This window comes from Hordeum vulgare, chromosome 3H (assembly GCF_904849725.1).
Source record: "Hordeum vulgare subsp. vulgare chromosome 3H, MorexV3_pseudomolecules_assembly, whole genome shotgun sequence".
Classification (NCBI taxonomy): Eukaryota; Viridiplantae; Streptophyta; class Magnoliopsida; order Poales; family Poaceae; genus Hordeum; species Hordeum vulgare.
In genome coordinates, this window is record NC_058520.1 from 3,490,590 (window position 1) to 3,511,749 (window position 21,160).

Here is a 21,160-nt window from a genome sequence, read left to right on the forward strand (position 1 = left end):
TTTTCCTTGTGTACAAGTGGCCATTCTTTTTTACTTGAAAAAGTGTACTTTTTTGTTGTAGTTGCCTAATTTATGTTTTTATTGTTCTACTTATTATTATTTTTTATTTATAATTTTACTAAAAGAATATCATCTATCACTTGCTTCTTTATTCTTGTTTTCGCCTTTAACTTCTTTTTCATTGTCTAGTTGCCCTACCTTCTTGGCTGAGGGTTTAACCTCCTTTTCTAAAAAAAATTTAAAAAAAACTTGCACTACCTTCTTCAATGTACAACGACTGCTGAGCAAACTTTCAATAAGTCAATATTTTCATGTCGTACTATTTTTTGATGTATTTTTTTAAATGTTTTTGGTGTATCAGTAGCACATTTCTACCGACACGGTTGCTGCAGTTATCTTCTTCAGTTTTTTTTTTGTCGTTGTTTTTGGGCCGTTTTTAAAGTCCAGAATTATTTTACATTTAGCATGCAAGTTTTCTACTGGATCATTAGCTACTGTGTTTTTCCCTAAAAAAAGCTACTGTGTTAAATTGGGTTTTGTATTCTTTGTTATTTTACTTTACTTTTTGTTCTTTGCGACTCAAATGTATTTTTGTTGTTGTTGCTTTTATATATTGTTTTATGCTATCTTCATGCAGAATCTCACGACTCGCATGCATAGTTTGCAAGTACCAAAAATGGTTGTTGGGTTGTAGATTTACTCAACACGTGTTTAGAAGCATGTTTGTTGTACTCATGTTTATCATCTTTCCAGCCACATACGTCATGTGTTAAAAATGTATAGTGTGGTCATTTTTTACCCATGAACAGTGGATACTTTTTTGTTCGCGACATCTAACTGTTGCTTAAATTCGTATTTATACTTGTGGTAGATCCAGACTTCCTTTTTCGGGTCAGTGAAATGTCAGCCGGCATTTTACTTTGTTAAATTATGTATTTATTACCTCTTTGAAACCATTATCTAGATATTTTTGTTTTTGTGCGTGTTACTGAACATGTATGTTTTTCATATTTGATCTACTCACCGGCCCAATTTTTTGTGTTTTTTATGTGCACAGGAGATGGTTTTGTGAAGTTTGTTTGAGTTGTTACAACAATGAGAGCCAAGAAGCGGCTTCAGAAAGTATGTATGAGACGAGTACAAAAAACTGAAAAAGAAGGGGTAAGCCAGCAACCTTTTTTATTTTTATTTATTTTTTGCTTGTTTTTTTGCTACACACCCTGTCGCAACCGACCTTTTGTTTTGTTGGCTGGGGGCGGGAGAGGCGATAGTTGCGGCTAGAACTGCATGCCAACACACACAACTGCAACTGACCCTTTCTTGGTCGGTGTTTGGCGGGAAAGGAGGGAGGGTAGTTGCATGCCCAATACTAGGAGGAAGTGTTGCCCTCAACTGCAATTGCATGCCTATACAACCGCTTGCAACTGATCTTTTGCTTTTGTAGATGGTCAGTGGGAGATGGAAGGGTGGCAGGTGCATGTCTGACATTAGGCATGCAATTGCAAGTGTCTCATTGTCTGCAATTGCATGTTGACACACCCAACTGCAACTGATGTTTTACTTTGTCGGTGGGCAGAGGGAGAGGGGAGGGGTTGTTGCATGCCCGTCACTAGGCTTGCAACTACAAGTATTGCCCTCGACTGCAATTGCATATGTCTTCCTCCCGACTGCAATTGATCTTGTGTTGTTGTTGGAGACTGGCGGGAGTGAAGGGGGCAGTTGCATGCTTTGTAGTAGACTTGCAAGTGCAAGTGTCGCCCTCGACTGCAACTGCACGCCTCCCTCCTGACTACAAATGGCCTTGTGCTTTTGTGTGGAGAAGAGGGAGAGGGGAGGGCAGTTGCAAGTCTTACACTAGGCTTGCAACTACATGTGTCGCACTCGACTGTAGCTGCATGCTTACACACCCAACCGCAACCGACCTTTTTTGTTTTGTTGGTGGGTGGCGGGAGAGGAGATAATTGCATGTTCGACACTAGGGTTGTAACTACAAGTGTCGCCTTCAACTGCAACTGCATGCCTGCACACCCAATCGTAACCCACCTTTTTTTTGCTTGGTGGGCGGCGGCAAAGGGGGAAGGGTAGTTGCATGCCCGACACTAGACTCGCAACTGCAAGTGTCACCTTCAGCTGCAATTGCATGCCTACACACCCGATTGCAACTGATCTTTTGCTTTGTCAGTGGTCGGTGGGAGGCATGGGAGGGGGAGTTGCATTTTCCGCACTAGACATGCAACCGAAAGTGTCACCCTTTCTATAATTGCATGTCCACACACCCGAATATAACTGGCGTTTTGTTTTGTCGGTGATAGTAGGAGAGGGGGCGGTTGCATGCCCGACACTACGGTTGCAACTACAAGTGTCTTCCTCGACTGCAATTGCATGTCTCCCTCCTGAGTGCAACTGACCTTTGTGTTTCTGTCGGAGGCCGATGGGAGAGAGGGGGGCAGTTGCATGCTCGACATTAGCCTTGCAACTGCAAGTGTCGGTCTCGACTGCAACTACATGCCACCCTCTCGACCAGAACTGCAATTGGCCACTAGACACGCAACTCCAAGTGTCATCTCAGACTGCAACGACATGTCTTGAACGTGACTACATTTTAGTGGTGAGTTGTTGGGTCTTACCAAGAAAACACTGATGCACATGTCATATCTCAATTGTTACTCGTAGTGTAACATGAAACACAACTATAAGGGGTACAAATGCCTGCAACTAGTCACTCCCTACACTTTCAGTACTTTGTCAAAAATACATTGAACATTCTTTTTAAATTAAAAAATATATGTAGAAAAATAAAAAATATTGAACATTTTCGCAATTACACAATTTTTTTGAATGCACGATGAAGATTTTTAAAATATAGAAACGATTTTTTCTAGATATCGTAACAAATGTAAACAAGTTCTCCCCTCTCTTTTTTTAGCCAACGTGGAACCAAAAATTAAAATAAAAACACAAACAAAAAGGAAAAGGAAACAAAAAACCTAGATGCGAAAAAATCGTACAAAGACCTAACGATACGCTAGTGGCGCGTTACAAGAAGTAGCGCCCAGAAAAATCACGATGCAACAAGAATCGCTGGCCAAAGCACTTATCCAGTACATTTTTGTCTCTATCCCAGGCATGTACTTTATTGTTAAACACATTTTTCCTTGTGCAAAAAACAAACAAACAGATAAGGAAACATCTCAGTCCAAATACACAAACAAAAGAAAAAACCTAGCCTAAATAAACAAGCAAACAAATAAGAAAAGCCCAGAACCAAGCTGATACAGCCCATCACACGCCATATTAAGAAACGGGGCTAATCTACTTTAGTTGACGTCAGAAGATGTAGACTTCGCGAAGTCTTAGTTGACTGAGACGTAGACAGACCCTATGTTCAATGATGAACTTGTTTCTGGTAGTCCACAAGGCCCAACACACCGCCGCCAGTCCAATCCAAAACAAATGTTTCGTATCACCAACCAGAGGAGTAGCGAGAATTCGGAGCTCAGAAAAAGATGAAGGAGCCCATGACACTCGCAACCAAGATCTAAAGCAGCACTAGATCAATTTAGCCAAGACACAGTTGAAAAAAAATATAATTGCTATCCTCCAAAGCATCACATAGGGCACAACGGTCCGAACCCGGGCCGTTGCGTTTCCGAATCTGATCAGCCTTCGGGAGGCGGCCCCTGAAAGCTTGCCACGTGAAGGTTTTAATCATAGGAGGAATTCGCGAACGCCAAATCTGACAGAACTTCTTCATAGGAGTACCAACAATAAGCTTTGAATAAAGGGACTTGACTGAGAAGCGACCCGAAGCAGAGTGAGGCCAGACCACCGAGTCCTCCGTCTCCAAGAGCGAGGGAAAAAGGGCAGCAAGACGCTGCCACTGAACCAACTCTTCGGGAGACAACGCACGCCGAAAGGCCAAGCCCAGTTATCACCCGCAAGCTCCGCGATGGAAATCTCAGGTTTAGGACAGAAAGAGAGCAACGTAGGGAAGGTCACCGAGAGAGTAGAATCCCCACACCACCAGTCAAGCCAAAAATGGGTCGAGGCGCCATTACCCACTAGAAATTTGACATGGTCCTTGAAAATAGGCCGAACCTTAACCAAATCCTTCCAGAACTGTGATCCCCCTATGGGAGGCAACCATAGGATTAGATGAGGGGAAGTATTTCGTCTTAAGAATAGATAACCAAAGGGAGTCTCGGCCCGAGGACATGATTTTCCATCACCACTTGATCATAAGGCATTTGTTCATCACCGCAGTATTAATGATGCCCATCCCTCCCATGTTTTTGGACCTACAAATGATGTTCCATTTGAAGAACCGATGCTTACGCTTATTCTCCGCAGAGTTTTAATAAAAAGCACCTCTATGCTTGTCGAAACCATCATGCGTACCCGCACATATTAGGTTAATGAAACTGTTAACTGGAATTTGAACACAAAAAACTTGGATTGGAAACTGAGTTTAAATGGTTGAAAACAGATCACAGTAAAATGGATGTTGTCCATGCTGCACACAAATAAGTTCATGCAAGAAAGCAAACTACACTGTAGAAACACTGTAGATGTAGTGTTCACATACATGTTTGTTGATGGAAAAAAAAGGAACAAATTACATCGGTGCGTGCGTGCTTTTGGCAGCCCCAACAAAGATCAAAACACTAATAAAGGACAAGCGGCTTCACCATTTAAAACTGAAAACACAACGCTACAAAAAACATTTGCATTTCCAACTAGCAACCCCTGCCCGCACTCACTCTGTTCTACTTCATTACACCTAAAGTACGTCAACCCATCTCACATGGCTAATTTTCATCCAATCTTCACTGTATTTCTTTGATTCCCCATTTTGCTGAAGCTTCCGTTTCAGCTCTTCAGAAATATCCTGCAGCTCCAGGTGCTCAAGGGTTCTAAGATGCTCAATGCCATGAGGAAGATCCTTCAATTCTGGACAGTCTCTGAGAAATAGTTTGACAACATTTTGCATAGCACCTTTTTCAATTATAACTCTGCTGAGATTCGGGGCATCCCATATGCCTAGTACCTTGAGTTTTGGAAGTGATGTTGCATGGAAATGTAGCCCATTTCCATCATAAGCCTTGGTAAGGTGAAGCGTCACTAAGCCATGCAAACCCAAGAGGCACGCAAAAGAGTCTTCATGTAATTTGGACCAGCATAAATGTAAATCAGTGAGGTTAATAAGTTTTGAACTGGACGAGACGAACTGAGGTATAATACTTTTGTCCAGCTGTGCTGATATATCAACTTTCGAAACTGTTGGTGGTAAGCAAAGTGCTTCCAGCTGCAGGACTTCCCTTTGATCAAGTGCAAGGATTGTTATATGAACAAGATGAACCATTTTCGTGATCGCCCAACACAAATCTACACAATGGCCACTCCTAACTTTAGCAATAGCAAAAGTTCTTAAATTGGTCAAACATCCTAGCTGACACAGAACCTCACTGTTGGCTTCGATAAGTTGCAGGGCCAGCAAGTCGGTCAAATTGCCGATACACTTGGGCACCTGGATCCCATCAAAAGTAAGAACTCTCTCATTAGCTCCAGCTGGGATAGTAAGCACATAGAGATATTTCAATTTCCGAAGTGTGGCTACTTCCACTGGAAGCACCGACAGCATAGCATTGTAAGCATCAAGGACTTCCAGGTTCTGTAACCTTCCTATTTCTTTTGGGAGATATTCAATTTGAGTATCTCGAAGACCTAGAAAGCGCAGATTAAACAAGTTGAAAACAGTCTTCGGTAGTCTCTTGATTTGAACTCCTTGCAGGTCCAATGTTGACAGCAAGTTGAACGGTTTGAGGAAAGCCTCTAGAGAATCAGTTCTCAGATGACTGTTGAAAACATGCAGAGAGCGGAGACTTGTTGCACACAACAATGGAGTCGGTTGTTCCATGTTTGTATTCTGAATTGACAGACGGCGCGTGTTTTCGGTCGAAAAAGGCCTTGAGCCATTGTAAAATTGACAAAAGGATTCTTCTTCTGATTTAGCGAGAGCAAGAACACGGATAATGTCATGCATTCGGCACCTGCGAACTCGGCCACAGCAATTCTGCTCAACCACCTGCAGTAGGCTTCTGTTTACAAGTTCGTTCAGGTAGCCCTCTGCCACTTCCTCCAATGTTTTGCTCCCTGCTTCTTTAATGAATCCAGCTGCGATCCAATGCCTTATTAATCTTTTCCTTCCAAATTGACAGCCCTCTGGAAATATTGTGCAGTGGAGAAAACAGTTCTTCAGATGAGTTGGAAGGTCCTCCAAGCTGACTTTCAGAACAATATTAACATTGAGTATCACATTATTACTGAGCTGCAACTCTAGCTCCTTGTATAAACTTTCCCACTGAGAGTAAGTTGGATGCCTGCATGACAACAAGCGGCCTACACAAGCAATAGCAATGGGCAAACCACCACACTTACCCAGAAACTGATGAGCTAGATTTTTCAGATCATCTGGGCATGTTTTCTTCACATTGTTCCAGAAGGCTTCGTTGCAGAATAACTGCCACGCATAACGTCTCTGTAATGGTTCCAGTTTGATTGTACAGTTTTTAGTTGCCAGCAATGCCACCTCCTGTATTCTAGTGGTGATAACAAATCGACCTGTGCTTTCTCTAGGAAATGCATTCCTTATCTTAAACCAGAGATCCACATGCCAAACATCATCCAAAACTATGAGATATTTTGAACCTTGCAGATAGTTACAGATTACCTCAACCAGGTCCCTGTTTGTGTTGGCGGCACCAATTGCGACACCGAGTTGACTTGCGATTTGTTTCAACAAATCTTCAACTTGGCAGCTACTTGATACAGTTATCCACACAGAAATACTGAAGTTTGTCTTCACAGCCTTGTATAGATGATGAACCAAAGTGGTTTTACCCACACCTCCCATTCCCCAAATAGCTGCAATTTTGGTCCCTGGTTCTTCCAAATCACCCACCAGCAAATGCATCAGCTTGCCCTTGGTCTCCTTAATTCCAACAAGATCCTCTTCCCTCGCAAGATTCAGAGATTGGCCAGCAGATCTTGACTGAACATTGTTCAAGCCCTCTCTGTCAATCCCTCTCATGTCATAGCGGACCTTTCTCCTGTCTGCGCCTTGAAGCCTGCCCTTGATATCCTGCAGCTTGAGTGTCAAACGGCGCCATGCCTTGATGTGCTTGACCCTCTTCTTCATCTTCTTGGCGAATCCCCCATGGGTGTCTTCCAGCTTGTAGGTGAACTCGTCGACCACATCCTCGATCTCGAAGGCGAAGCCCCTGATCTTGTTGACGAAGATACCGGTGGTCTCGTCGGTGTCCTTGAACCGCTCAGCCCCCTGGAGGTACGCCTGCATGCTCTGCAGCTCCTCCTTGGCCTCACGGATCTCGCAGAAGAGGCCCTTGAGCGCAGATGCCTCCTTGCACAGCAGCGATGCGCCCAAGGTCGCTGCCTCTTTTGCCAAGGCAAAACCGAGCTTGGCAGTCAGCAACGCCACCACGCCCTCCGCCATGGTGGATCTGGGCTCTGGTCTGAGAACTCGAGCAGAGTTTTCAAATGGATATGGTGTGTGTGTGTGTGTGTGTGTGTGTGTGTGTGTGTATTCTGCGTTGCTTCTGTTCTTCCGAGTGTTTAGGTGGTCATGTGATGAAAAAGCCTCAGATGTGTCCTACAAGTTACAGTCTGGCCTTGCCGAGATCTAATCAATGTGCTCAACCAAGTTGGCATTGTGTATGCTCCTCTCATGAAAGAGAATCTAGCCACCACATGCAATTTTGAAGAAATGAATAGTTTGCGAAGCGCCATTGGCCAGATTCGGATCTGAAATCAATACGTTCATTAGTTAATGGTAGTTCATGAGTTGATTGTCGGATTAGTTGGCTCAACTAGCTCTAGTTAAGTTAAGTAGGCTCTTTGCAGGCACGATGTATCCCTCAGACCCATGCCTCAAAAGGCCGTTGAGCGCAGATGCCTCCAAGGTCACTGCCTCTTTTGCCAAGGCAAAACCGCGCGAGCTTGGCAATCAGCAACGCCACCACGCCCTCCGCCATCTGAGAAGTCGAGCAGAGCTACAAATGGATATGGTGTATGATTGGTGGTGCGTGTGTGTGATCAAAAAATATCTCCACCAAGTTGCACTGTATATGCTCCCTCATAATTGAGTGCCGCAGCTGCATACTCTTTCCTCCACCTAATTGACACTGTCCATGGTCCCTCCTCATGGATAATAATTGAGTATTGTAAAGCATATAAAGCCGCACCTCTTAAACCCGCCTCAACGTTTGGTCCCATCGTTGGTCGATCATAAAAAAATCGATTCAGCTAGACCCCTCATATCCATCTCAAACGCCTGGACTGACTGGCATCACTCAAACTCATGTCAAATGTTTGAACTGCATGCACGTATGGGCGCACCTACTTCGTGCTACACGTCCAAAAACTACTACCCATCCCCCACCCTACGCGTGTGGCACGAAACAAAATCTGTCCACACGTCTTGGCACAATAACTTTAGTTACCTGGAGGATGGCAACTTTAGTTATCCAGAATGGCAATTGTAGTTGTAAAGCATGTCAACTTTTCTGTTTTGGTTAACTGTAGTTACCATGTCTAATTAACTATAGGTGTCGCGTGTAATCAAACCATGGTTTCCATGTGTGGTTAACTACTTGCCACATGTGGTCAAACAATTAATAGTTGTCATGTGTGATTAATTAGTTGTCATGTGTGGTCCAACCATAATAGTTATGTATGGTTAACCGTAGTTGCCATGTATGATTACCTAGTTGCCGCATACGCATAATTATAGTTGACATCTAGCACCGTACAAGCGTCGTGTGGGTGAAGAGCAGTTCACTATCACGCGCGCAACTGGGTGATGACTGTGTGGACGGAAACTGATTCGCCCATACGGCGCAGTTGACAGCCGCACGCTATGGGTCGTGTGAGCGAGCCCTCTAATGCCCACATAACATCCTATGCCTATGTGGCGCTGAAATTTCAATAAATTTCTATAAGATTCATATAAAAGATAACATACGAAGATCAATGCGTATAAACGAAGTACAGATATGCCACACATATGGACGTTATCATTTTGGTTTATTTTTTGAGAACAAGGCGGTAACTACTCGGATAGCAACACAGATTTGTCTCACACAACAACTTTTTTTTCTGTATGCACCGCCCAATGACTATACACATCGGCTAATACAAAGGCCGAGACTCATCCTCCTTTCTAAAAAAAAGTGTACATCAATGACTACTTATTTTCTGATAGTTAGTAGGATAGCAACACGGAGTGGCCGAAGCACTAGAGAGAAAGGTAGGCCAAGGAGTCCGGAAGGGAGAAGCTGCTGCCACGGTGATCCTAGGCACAAAGCGGAAAACCTTATTCACCAAAGGATGCCCCCCCCCCCCCCCCCCCCAAAAGACCATCTGGGCTGCACAGTTTCGGTGAAGACAGACTTTGGGAACCTTTCTGAGGTTTCCTGTACCAGTTTTCGTTGTTTTTACCCGTTTTTTGTTTCTACTTTTTTCCCGTTTCGTATTTTCTTTTTCTTTTTTCAAAGGATATTTTGTTTTTTAACTAAGTACATGTTCGAAAATTATTCTTAAAATTGAGAAAATGTTCTTGCTTCAAGAAAATGTTCTAAATATTAAGTAATTACCGTTTTTCCAAACTATTCATAACTTAAAAAAAAAATCAGAATTTTCAAAAATTGTTCGGTAGTTTCAAAAAATGTTTGGGGTTTGTAACAAATGTCCTTGTGTTTACAAAAAGTGTTATTGTTTATGTTTTCCTTTTTTACTTTTTCCCTTTTCCTATTCCTTTTGTTTGACATTTATAATTGTTTTAAATTAAAAAAGATGTTCAAGTGTTCAAATTTTTGTTCACAATATAAATTTAAATGTTTGTGCTTCAAAAATGTTTGTGTTTCAAAAATTGTTCTCGTACTCAAAAAACTGTATGATTTTTCATAAATTGTCCTCGTATTCAAAAATTATCCTATTTCCTTTTTCTATTTTACTTACTTATTTTATTTTTTCTAATTCCACTTTCTTCTGCTTTTTTCGTCTCTAGTTTATGCAGATTTAAAAAAACTTCAAAAATTTCAGAAATTCAAAAAAATCCCTTTTTATTTATTTTTATTCACAATATAGAAAATAATCTTAATTTTTTTAAAATGTTTGCATGTTTGAAGAAGTGTTCTCCTTTCAAAAAATGTCCTTGTTTTCAAATTTTGTTCTATAATTCAGAAATGCTCTCAAAATTTGTTCACAAATGCAAGTTACTTGTTTTCAAGTGTTAAAAAATTAAAAAATTGTTCTTATTTCTTCAAATCTTTTGAGTTATTTTCAAATATTGTTCGGAATTTTAAAAAATGTCCCTTAGTTTCAGGATTTGTGCACAATCTCGAAACAATAGTCAAATATTGTTCTGATAATTTTGTGAAATTCCTAAAGGATTTTAAAAAACATGAACATAACACAATTTGAAAATGAGAACATTTTTTAAAATTACTGAACATTTTGTAAACCCAAATATTTTTCAAATTTAGAACAGAAATTTGTAATTCCTGAAAGACGTTTTGAAACATGAATTGTTTCTTTAATTTTGTACAAAATTCGAAAATGAGAACATTTTTTGAAATTCCTGAACATTTTTAAAATTGGGAGCAAATCTGAAAAGTAGAACATATTTATAAAATTCTGATAAATATTTAAAATTTTAAAACAAAAGAAACATGAAAAAAATGAAAGAGCAAAGAAAATAAATGAAAATAGAAAAATTAAAAAGAAAAAATATATATAAAAGAAACAAAAGGGAAAAAAGGCGAAATAGGATGGGTCGGCCCAGATCATCTGCCCTCTGTGCGAAACCTCACCCGTTTGACGTAGAGAGAGTCACATAGGATCTCCTGCACAAAGCTCCAGGGTAGCAACGCTTCAGCGACCAAGCTGGGGCTCGGGCCACCAACCCAGCTTGGTCCACTATTTTTTATATAGAAAAGGAGGGTTACCTCCAACCTCTGCATCTGGGCGATGCATGCATCCATTTTATTAATTATTCACAAAGACTTTACAAACTAGTACATCTCGTAGTGAAGCCATCATCTTAGCAACAATTGTTGCTACTCCTATCCACTTCATGAAGAGGTGACGACATTTCGTGTTTTGGTTTGGGGTTGAAACCGGTCCGACACACTCTCATGTGTCGTCGCTGTCGTCTTTCACCAATCAATCTTAACAGTAGACTAACATACCGACCTTTTGTGGCCTCTCTGCCATCGACGCCACCATGAGCTAGACAGTGTCCTCCTACACGAGTCCATCTATGTGCATCAGATGTTGAGTCTCCACTTTGCCATGCCGCTGATATCCATGGCGATCAATGTGTACGATGAAGCACCTCTCCATCAAAGAAGCCATCCATTGGTCCCACTAGCCTGTGTACACCACTAGCCTGTGCACACCTCACCTGTTTAATGCCGCTGATATTTGTGTCGGATGATGATGGTATAAATGACGAGACTACTTTATGTGTATGATATGATGAGAATAATGCATGTTATTATGATACGATGAAACTATTTTTTAGAGCATGCACAAATATGTAGAGGGGCATAAATACGATGGGAATTAAATATTGAAAGCAGGAATATTAGCAGTAGCTCTGTCTTAGCAGTAACGCTTTATTTATTCCAGCACTACTGCTAACGTAGATACCACTAGCGCTTCAATTCCAGCGCTGTTAGCAGTAGCGCGCTAGTAGTAGCGCTGTCCCAGCGCTACTGCTAAGGGTAAAAACCAGCGCTACTACTAAGCTTTCTCCTAGTAATGCAATGATCTTATTGATGGTGATGACATCTCCTTTAGCACGCATGAGGTCACCAAGCTCAAATAGATGATTATCAAAGTTTGGATCATTTGGCTTCATTTTGTGAAGGACAATAGATTTCTGGAAAATGACATCAAGATTTTTCAAGGAGTGCTCCGGATATCTTTTCTCAAAATCATTCCCCAAAGTATAACCACACTCAAATTTCTTCATTTGATTAAGGATATTTCTTGGCAATCCTCTAATGACGAGATTAACAATTTGAAGATTGCAAAGCATATTAACTTCTTCATCATGAGAATGATGCAAGGGATAAATGGGAGGCACATAGGGGTTCTCAACATATTTGCTCAAATGGAATTAATCAAATATATCAACCATTTCATCTTTCCATTGACTATAGTACTCTTCCTTGAGAATAGACATTCTACAACTAAGATCCTCAAACTAGACATATCCATCTTTCTTTAATGGTGATTAAACCAAGGCTATGGACACCAAAGCTCTGATATCAATTGTGGGATGACTAGAAGGGATGTCTAGAGGGGGGTTGGATCGACTATTTGCAATTTATAATTATCTACAATTATCTACAGACCTCACTTGCTTGCAAATAACAAGATCAAGGGGATTGACAACCCTCTTATCCGTGTTGGGTGCAAATTGTTTGTTCTTTTGTGTGCAGCCACTGAAGTCGGTTGTGGTTGATATTCCTATTGGTTCGATAGACCTTCATTTCATAATTGAGGAAAACACTTACCCACATTGTTCTGCGATAACTTGTTTCTCTTCACGGGAAACCCAACGCGGATCACAAGTATCAAAATGACAGCAAAAAAAAGATGACGACAAAATCTTTGTCGTATGCGTGACAAAGCGCTGACGACAAAGTATGCCTTTGCCGATTAAAAGATGTCATCTACCTTTGCCTTCATTAGGATGGCGATAAAAATTTTGCCGGCTGTACTACCATCTTTGCCGTCTGTAGATGCCAGACGATAAAATAACTAATTCTTCTAGTACTAGAGACGTACTGGTAAAAAGAAATTGGATGGGCGCCATTGCCCATTATGGTGCAATAATTAAGGAAATCCAGGCTCGACACACTTCATTTTGCAGTTGTTATTTCATATACGAAAGTAGGAATTGTAACTTCGACGGAGGGCGCAACGGTGATGGCAGGTACTATGGTTCCTCATCGAGTGGAGGACGAGAGTATGGTTCAGACCGGCAATACTTCAGAGATAACTTGAAACACGAGTTTTATCCACCGGAGGGTCAGTTTGTTGAGGAGCCCTCAGGACCCCCTTACCGGCAACACGGCGGCCGTGGTGGTGCTGGTAAGTTACGCTCGCAAGCCTCCACCAAGACGTAACCAGCCGGATCACGGGGAAGATCCTAAAAATACTACGACAGTCACACCACCGGTAGCGGCAGTTAATCTAACAGAGGAAGCAGCCGCAACGGTCACAACCTTGGCAAAGGTGAAAATTCCAACAACAGTGACAGAAGAAAACAAAGATACGACAAGTGACAAAGGTAGCGAGAAATCTGAGATTACTAGAGCCAACAAGGTAGCTCGCAAGAAGGAGAAACTTAGTTGCTATCGTTCTGGTGAGCCTGAACACTTCGCGATAGACTGCGTGGCTGAACTTTGTGAGAATTGTAGGAAACCGGGGCACTTATCGGATGCATGTCCGCTGCTCTCGGCTCCCAAGCCAATGATCACGATATATGGAGTTTGCAGCGACAAAGCTCATGTTTTTCGAGACACCACATACAATTGCTGTTACACCACGCTTGGAGTGCTCAAGGTTTGGCTTGATCAAGGTCACGCACGGGGTAATGACAGTGGAACAGGTCATGCAACAGCTTAAACGCCTCGTTTTAGATTCGTTTAACTGGAAACCGGTCCAGGTGGAGGATCAGGTATTTCGCGTGGAATTTCCGAGGAGGGAGGATCTTGATCGCCTGCTTAAGTTTGGATTCAGTAAATTTACTGGTAGTAACTTCATACTCGCATTCGATGAGTGCAAAAAGCCTGAAGCCAAAGGTACGCCATTAGATAAATTCTGGTTTAGATTCTCGGGGATACCGGAAACTTTGCTAGTTGATTTCCTGATTGTTTGGAGTCTAGGTTCACTCATTGGAAAAACAGAGAAAGTGGACATACCGTTTACGTGTATGAATGGGGTGGGAAGACTACTTGTGAGTGTATAGGATGTTGAGTACGTTCCAGAGTACGTGCCATGGTGTTATGACGGGATGCTATATGATCTTGAGGCGGTGAGAGAGGAACTTCCTTCCTGAGGATGACAATAATGATGGATTAAAAGATATGGACATAACAGGCGACTGAGATGGGAATGGGGCTCAGGGGCTTGATGGACCCCGTGGCCAGGGGGACAGTGCGTCGAAGCCTCCGGGGCAGCCGGATCGACCCACTGAGGCACGACCGGAGAAGGGGACGGCACCCTCGTCGTGTTCGATGGCATCACTCCGGTTTGGCTCTTTCCAGGCATTTTCTGCTCCGAGTCATTTGTGGGGAGATCGAGTTGAGTCTGAGGATGAGGAACATGATTTTGCGGTTATTCCTCATGTGTCTGACAGCTGTTGCTCAACCCCGATGGTACGAGAGGTACATGATTATTAGTGCCAGATACCTTCATGGGTGACGCTGCAGGGTGGTGCGGAGGGCAACGTTGGGCAGGAGGTCCGACGAACCCTCTTATCTACACCGAGGGGGACTACTACCCCTACTTCTGACGTGGGGTAGGGTCGGACAGTTTTGGGCAGGAGGCCCGACATTCTGTTTCTCCTCTGCCTCGACCACAGTCTACACGGACGATGTCTGAGGGCCGCGGGCAGGAGGTCCGTACACCTTAAACCATCCTGATTACCTCTCTGTCGATCATGGAGGGACAGCTGGCGCACAGACGAACGTTGGAGGGGTAAGCTCAGACAGAGGTTGTGGCTGACTCTCCGGTTGCTTCGACATCACCGGTTCACAACCTTGGTACTGTTGCGAATGAGGAAGGAGGCCCAAAACCAACAGTGTTCTCCAGAGAGGATGTGATCAGCTTCGGAGGAATTCCAGATCCTACTCCCGGAGGTCGGCGATACTGTCACCGCATCCAGGGACAGCCGGATGCTAACGACATAAAGTTAGGGCGCGCTATGAGGGCCGCTAAGCTTCGTGATATTGAGGCCAATACAGGTATGTCGGTTAATACTAGTTGTTCCATTCTACATTTTTCAGACAATGAAATAATAGAGAATGCTAGCGACTTAGGGGTTTCCCTTGGTGGTAATGGGAAAGAAATAGCTAAATCAATTAATGACATTCTAGACTTAGAAGCGGATAGAGCCATGGAGATCATTACAAATTTAGCAGCGGTAAAACCGATGAATGAGACGGATATTAATAACCTTGGAGTCACCACAATTCAGAGTTTATGTGAGGATTTAATTCCCACAAAGGGGGGTGAGGTGGGAGAGGAAGACATGGGATTGGAGGGGTATATGGCTCCTTCGATGCTCGACAGTCTTACTCACGTGACATCCGCCCATAGCGACACAGGCTGCATACATGATAAACCTAAGAGACCTTGGAAGACGAAGGTTTATCCTGTATCAGCGATACAGAGGAGTGCGAGAATTAAGCAAAAGAAATAATTCCATGATGAAATATGAAAGGATTTTTTTTGGAATAGCAGAGGTCTAGCAGACTTGGCTAAATGAAGATTCCTTAGAGATGCATCTTTAGAGCATAAGCTTGATTTTATGGCTCTACAAGAGACAGGTAGAGATAACTTCACGCCACAATTTCTAAACACCATTTCAGGAGGGGTTGACTTTGACTGGCATTGTTTACCTCCAAGGGGTAGATCTGGGGGGATCTTACTTGGGGTTAAGTGCGAAACACTAGAGGTGTTTAATGTGGTCTATGGAGATTTTGCCGTCAAATTTCTTGTCAGATTGAAAATTGATGGCTTCAGATGGGCTCTGGTGGTTGTATATGGGGCAGCACAGCCTGAGCTTAAATCTGAGTTTCTTGCCGACTTAGTGAGAATGTGTGGAGATGAAAGACTCCCCATTCTGGTTGGGGGAGACTTTAATATCATTTAAAGACAAGAAAAAAAGACAACTTTGATGGAACACTAGTAGAAAACAGGGCTATCGTTCGGCCCTGGCCAGCCCATTAGTCCCGGTTCTTCAAGAACTGGGACCAATGGGGGTATTAGACCCGGTTCGTGAGCCCAGGGGGCCGGCCAGGGCCTCGTGGGCATTGGTCCCGGTTCGTGTAGAACCATTTTGTTGGGGAACGTCGCACGGGAAACAAAAATTTTCCTACGCGCACGAAGACCTATCATGGTGATGTCCATCTACGAGAGGGGATGAGTGATCTACGTACCCTTGTAGACGGTACAACACAAGCGTTAGAGAACGCGGTTGATGTAGTGGAACGTCCTCACGTCCCTTGATCCGCCCCGCGAACAATCCCGCGATCAGTCCCACGATCTAGTACCGAACGGACGGCACCTCCGCGTTCAGCACACGTACAGCTCGACGATGATCTCGGCCTTCTTGATCCAGCAAGAGAGACGGAGAGGTAGAAGAGTTCTCCGGCAGCGTGACAGCGCTCCGGAGGTTGGTGATGACCTTGTCTCAGCAGGGCTCCGCCCGAGCTCCGCAGAAACGCGATCTAGAGGAAAAACCGTGGAGGTATGTGGTCGGGCTGCCGTGGAAAAGTCGTCTCAAATCAGCCCTAAAACCTCCGTATATATAGGTGGGAGGGAGGGGACCTTGCCTTGGGGCTCAAGGAGCCCCAAGGGGGTCGGCCGAGTCCAAGGGGGGAGGACTCCCCCCCCCAAAACCGAGTTGGACTTGGTTTGGTGGGAGGGAGTCCCCCTTCCTTCCCACCTCCCCCTCCTTTTTTTTTCTCTTGATTTTTCTTTCTTGGCGCATAGAGCCCTTTTGGGCTGTCCCACCAGCCCACTAATGCTGGTGTGCCACCCTCAAGGCCTATGGGCTTCCCCGGGATGGGTTGCCCCCCGGTGAACTCCCGGAACCCATTCGTCATTCCCGGTACATTCCCGGTAACTCCGAAAACCTTCCGGTAATCAAACGAGTTCATCCTATATATCAATCTTCGTTTCCGGACCATTCCGGAAACCCTCATGACGTCCGTGATCTCATCCGGGACTCCGAACAACATTCGGTAACCAACCATATAACTCAAATACGCATAAAACAACGTCGAACCTTAAGTGTGCAGACCCTGCGGGTTCGAGAACCATGTAGACATGACCCGAGAGACTCCTCGGTCAATATCCAATAGCCGGACCTGGATGCCCATATTGCATCCTACATATTCTACGAAGATCTTATCGTTTGAACCTCAGTGCCAAGGATTCATATAATCCCGTATGTCATTCCCTTTGTCCTTCGGTATGTTACTTGTGTTGGGGAACGTCGCATGGGAAACAAAAATTTTCCTACGCGCACGAAGACCTATCATGGTGATGTCCATCTACGAGAGGGGATGAGTGATCTACGTACCCTTGTAGACCGTACAACAGAAGCGTTAGAGAACGCGGTTGATGTAGTGGAATGTCCTCACGTCCCTCGATCCGCCCCGCGAACAATCCCGCGATCAGTCCCACGATCTAGTACCGAACGGACGGCACCTCCGCGTTCAGCACACGTACAGCTCGACGATGATCTCGGCCTTCTTGATCCAGCAAGAGAGACGGAGAGGTAGAAGAGTTCTCCGGCAGCATGACGGCGCTCCGGAGGTTGGTGATGACCTTGTCTCAGCAGGGCTCCGCCCGAGCTCCGTAGAAACGCGATCTAGAGGAAAAACCGTGGAGGTATGTGGTCGGGCTGCCGAGGAAAAGTCGTCTCAAATCAGCCCTAAAACCTCCGTATATATAGGTGGGAGGGAGGGGGCCTTGCCTTGGGGCTCAAGGAGCCCCAAGGGGGTCGGCCGAGTCCAAGGGGGAGGACTCTCCCCCCCCAAACCGAGTTGGACTTGGTTTGGTGGGAGGGAGTCCCCCTTCCTTCCCACCTCCTCCTTTTTTTTTTCTTTCTCTCTTGATTTTCTTCTCCTAGGCGCATAGGGCACTTGTGGGCTGTCCCACCAGCCCACTAAGGGCTGGTGTGTCTCCCCCAAGGCCTATGGGCTTCCCCGGGGTGGGTTGCCCCCCCGGTGAACCCCCGGAACCCATTCGTCATTCCCGGTACATTCCCGGTAACTCCGAAAACCTTCCGGTAATCAAATGAGGTCATCCTATATATCAATCTTCGTTTCCGGACCATTCCGGAAACCCTCGTGACGTCCGTGATCTCATCCGGGACTCCGAACAACATTCGGTAACCAACCATATAACTCTAATACGCATAAAACAACGTCGAACCTTAAGTGTGCAGACCCTGCGGGTTCGAGAACTATGTAGACATGACCCGAGAGACTCCTCGGTCAATATCCAATAGCGGGACCTGGATGCCCATATTGGATCCTACATATTCTACGATGATCTTATCGTTTGAACCTCAGTGCCAAGGATTCATATAATCCCGTATGTCATTCCCTTTGTCCTTCGGTATGTTACTTGCCCGAGATTCGATCGTCAGTATCCGCATACCTATTTCAATCTCGTTTACCGGCAAGTCTCTTTACTCGTTCCGTAATACAAGATCCCGCAACTTACACTAAGTTACATTGCTTGCAAGGCTTGTGTGTGATGTTGTATTACCGAGTGGGCCCCGAGATACCTCTCCGTCACACGGAGTGACAAATCCCAGTCTTGATCCATACTAACTCAACTAACACCTTCGGAGATACCTGTAGAGCATCTTTATAGTCACCCAGTTACGTTGCGACGTTTGATACACACAAGGCATTCCTCCGGTGTCAGTGAGTTATATGATCTCATGGTCATAGGAATAAATACTTGACACGCAGAAAACAGTAGCAACAAAATGACACGATCAACATGCTACGTCTATTAGTTTGGGTCTAGTCCATCACGTGATTCTCCCAATGATGTGATCCAGTTATCAAGCAACAACACCTTGTTCATAATCAGAAGACACTGACTATCATTGATCAACTGGCTAGCCAACTAGAGGCATGCTAGGGACGGTGTTTTGTCTATGTATCCACACATGTAAATGAGTCTTCATTCAATACAATTATAGCATGGATAATAAACTATTATCTTGATACAGGAATTATAATAATAACTATATTTATCATTGCCTCTAGGGCATAATTCCAACAGTCTCCCACTTGCACTAGAGTCAATAATCTAGCCCTCACATCACCATGTGAATTACATTGGAATAAATCTAACACCCATACAGTTCTGGTGTTGATCATGTTTTGGCCGTGGAAGAGGTTTAGTCAGCGGGTCTGCTACATTCAGATCCGTGTGCACTTTGCATATATTTACGTCCTCTTCCTCGACGTAGTCGCGGATGAGGTTGAAACGTCGTTTGATGTGTCTGATCTTCTTGTGAAACCGTGGTTCCTTTGCTAAGGCAATGGCACCAGTGTTGTCACAGAACAAGGTTATTGGATTCAGTGCGCTTGGCACCACTCCAAGATCCGTCATGAACTGCTTCATCCAGACACCCTCCTTAGCCGCCTCCGAGGGAGCCATGTACTCCGCCTCACATGTAGAATCTGCTACGACGCTTTGCTTGGAACTGCACCAGCTTACTACACCCCCATTAAGAATAAATACGTTCCGGTTTGCGACTTAGAGTCGTCCGGATCTGTGTCAAAGCTCGCATCGACGTAACCTTTTACGGCGAGCTCTTCGTCACCTCCATACTTTAGGATATTCTTGACCGCTGTCCAGTGATCCACTCCTGGATTACTCTGGAACCTACCTGCCCTACTTATGGCCAGGCTAACATCCGGTCTAGTGCACAACATCGCATACATGATAGAACCTATGGCTGAAGCATAGGGGACGGAGTGCATATGCTCTCTATCTTCATCAGTTGCTGGGCACTGAGTCTTACTCAATCTTGTACCTTGTAAAACTGGCAAGAACCCTTTCTTGGACTGTTCCATTTTGAACCTTTTCAAAACTTTATCAAGGTATGTGCTTTGTGAAAGTCCTATCAGGCGTTTTGATCTATCCCTATAGATCTTAATGCCTAGAATGTAAGCAGCTTCTCCTAGGTCCTTCATAGAGAAACTTTTATTCAAGTAACCTTTTATGCTCTCCAAAAGCTCTACGTTGTTTCCAATCAGTAATATGTCATCCACATATAATATCAGAAACGCCATAGAGCTCCCACTCACTTTCTTGTAAATACAAGATTCTCCAACCACTTGTATAAACCCAAATGCTTTGATCACCTCATCAAAGCGCTTGTTCCAGCTCCGAGATGCTTGCACCAGTCCATAAATGGATCGTTGGAGCTTGCACACTTTGTTAGCATTCTTAGGATCGACAAAACCTTCGGGTTGCATCATATACAACTCTTCCTTAAGGAAACCGTTAAGGAACGCCGTTTTGACATCCATCTGCCAGATTTCATAATCATAAAATGCAGCTATTGCTAACATGATTCTGACGGACTTAAGCATCGCTACGGGTGAGAAAGTCTCATCGTAGTCAACTCCTTGAACTTGTGAAAATCCTTTTGCCACAAGTCGAGCTTTATAAACGGTCACATTACCGTCAGCGTCCGTCTTGTTCTTAAAAATCCATTTGTTCTGAATAGCCTTGCGGCCCTCAGGCAGTATCTCCAAAGTCCACACTTTGTTCTCATACATGGATCCTATCTCGGACTTCATGGCTTCTAGCCATTTGTTGGAATCTGGGCCCACCATTGCTTCTTCATAATTTGCAGGTTCATTGTTGTCTAACAACATGATTGATAAGACGGGATTACCGTACCACTCTGGAGCAGCGCGTGATCTCGTCGACCTGCGTGGTTCAACAGAAACTTGAACTGGAGTTTCATGATCATTATCATTAACTTCCTCCTCAACCGGCGTCGCAACGACAGAGGTTTCCCCTTGCCCTGCGCCACCATCCAGAGGGATGAGAGGTTCGACAACCTCGTCAAGTTCTATCTTCCTCCCACTCAATTCTCTCGAGAGAAACTCCTTCTCGAGAAAAGCTCCGTTCTTAGCAACAAACACTTTGCCCTCGGATTTGAGATAGAAGGTGTACCCAACTGTCTCTTTTGGGTAACCTACGAAGACGCACTTTTTCGCTTTGGGTTCCAGCTTTTCAGGCTGAAGCTTTTTTGACATAAGCATCACATCCCCAAACTTTAAGAAACGACAAC

The 21,160-nt window shown here is 44.1% G+C and overlaps 1 protein-coding gene across 1 annotated transcript; it reads right to left on the bottom strand.

Moving 5' to 3' along the window:
• Positions 1–4,625: 4,625 nt before the first annotated feature.
• LOC123439135 (disease resistance protein RPM1-like) lies at positions 4,626–7,554 on the bottom strand. Its single transcript, XM_045115884.1, has one exon. The coding sequence runs from the start codon at positions 7,511–7,513 to the stop codon at positions 4,781–4,783; it is 2,733 nt and encodes a 910-aa protein (XP_044971819.1). The 5' UTR covers positions 7,514–7,554; the 3' UTR covers positions 4,626–4,780.
• Between the last annotated feature and the right edge of the window lie 13,606 nt (positions 7,555–21,160).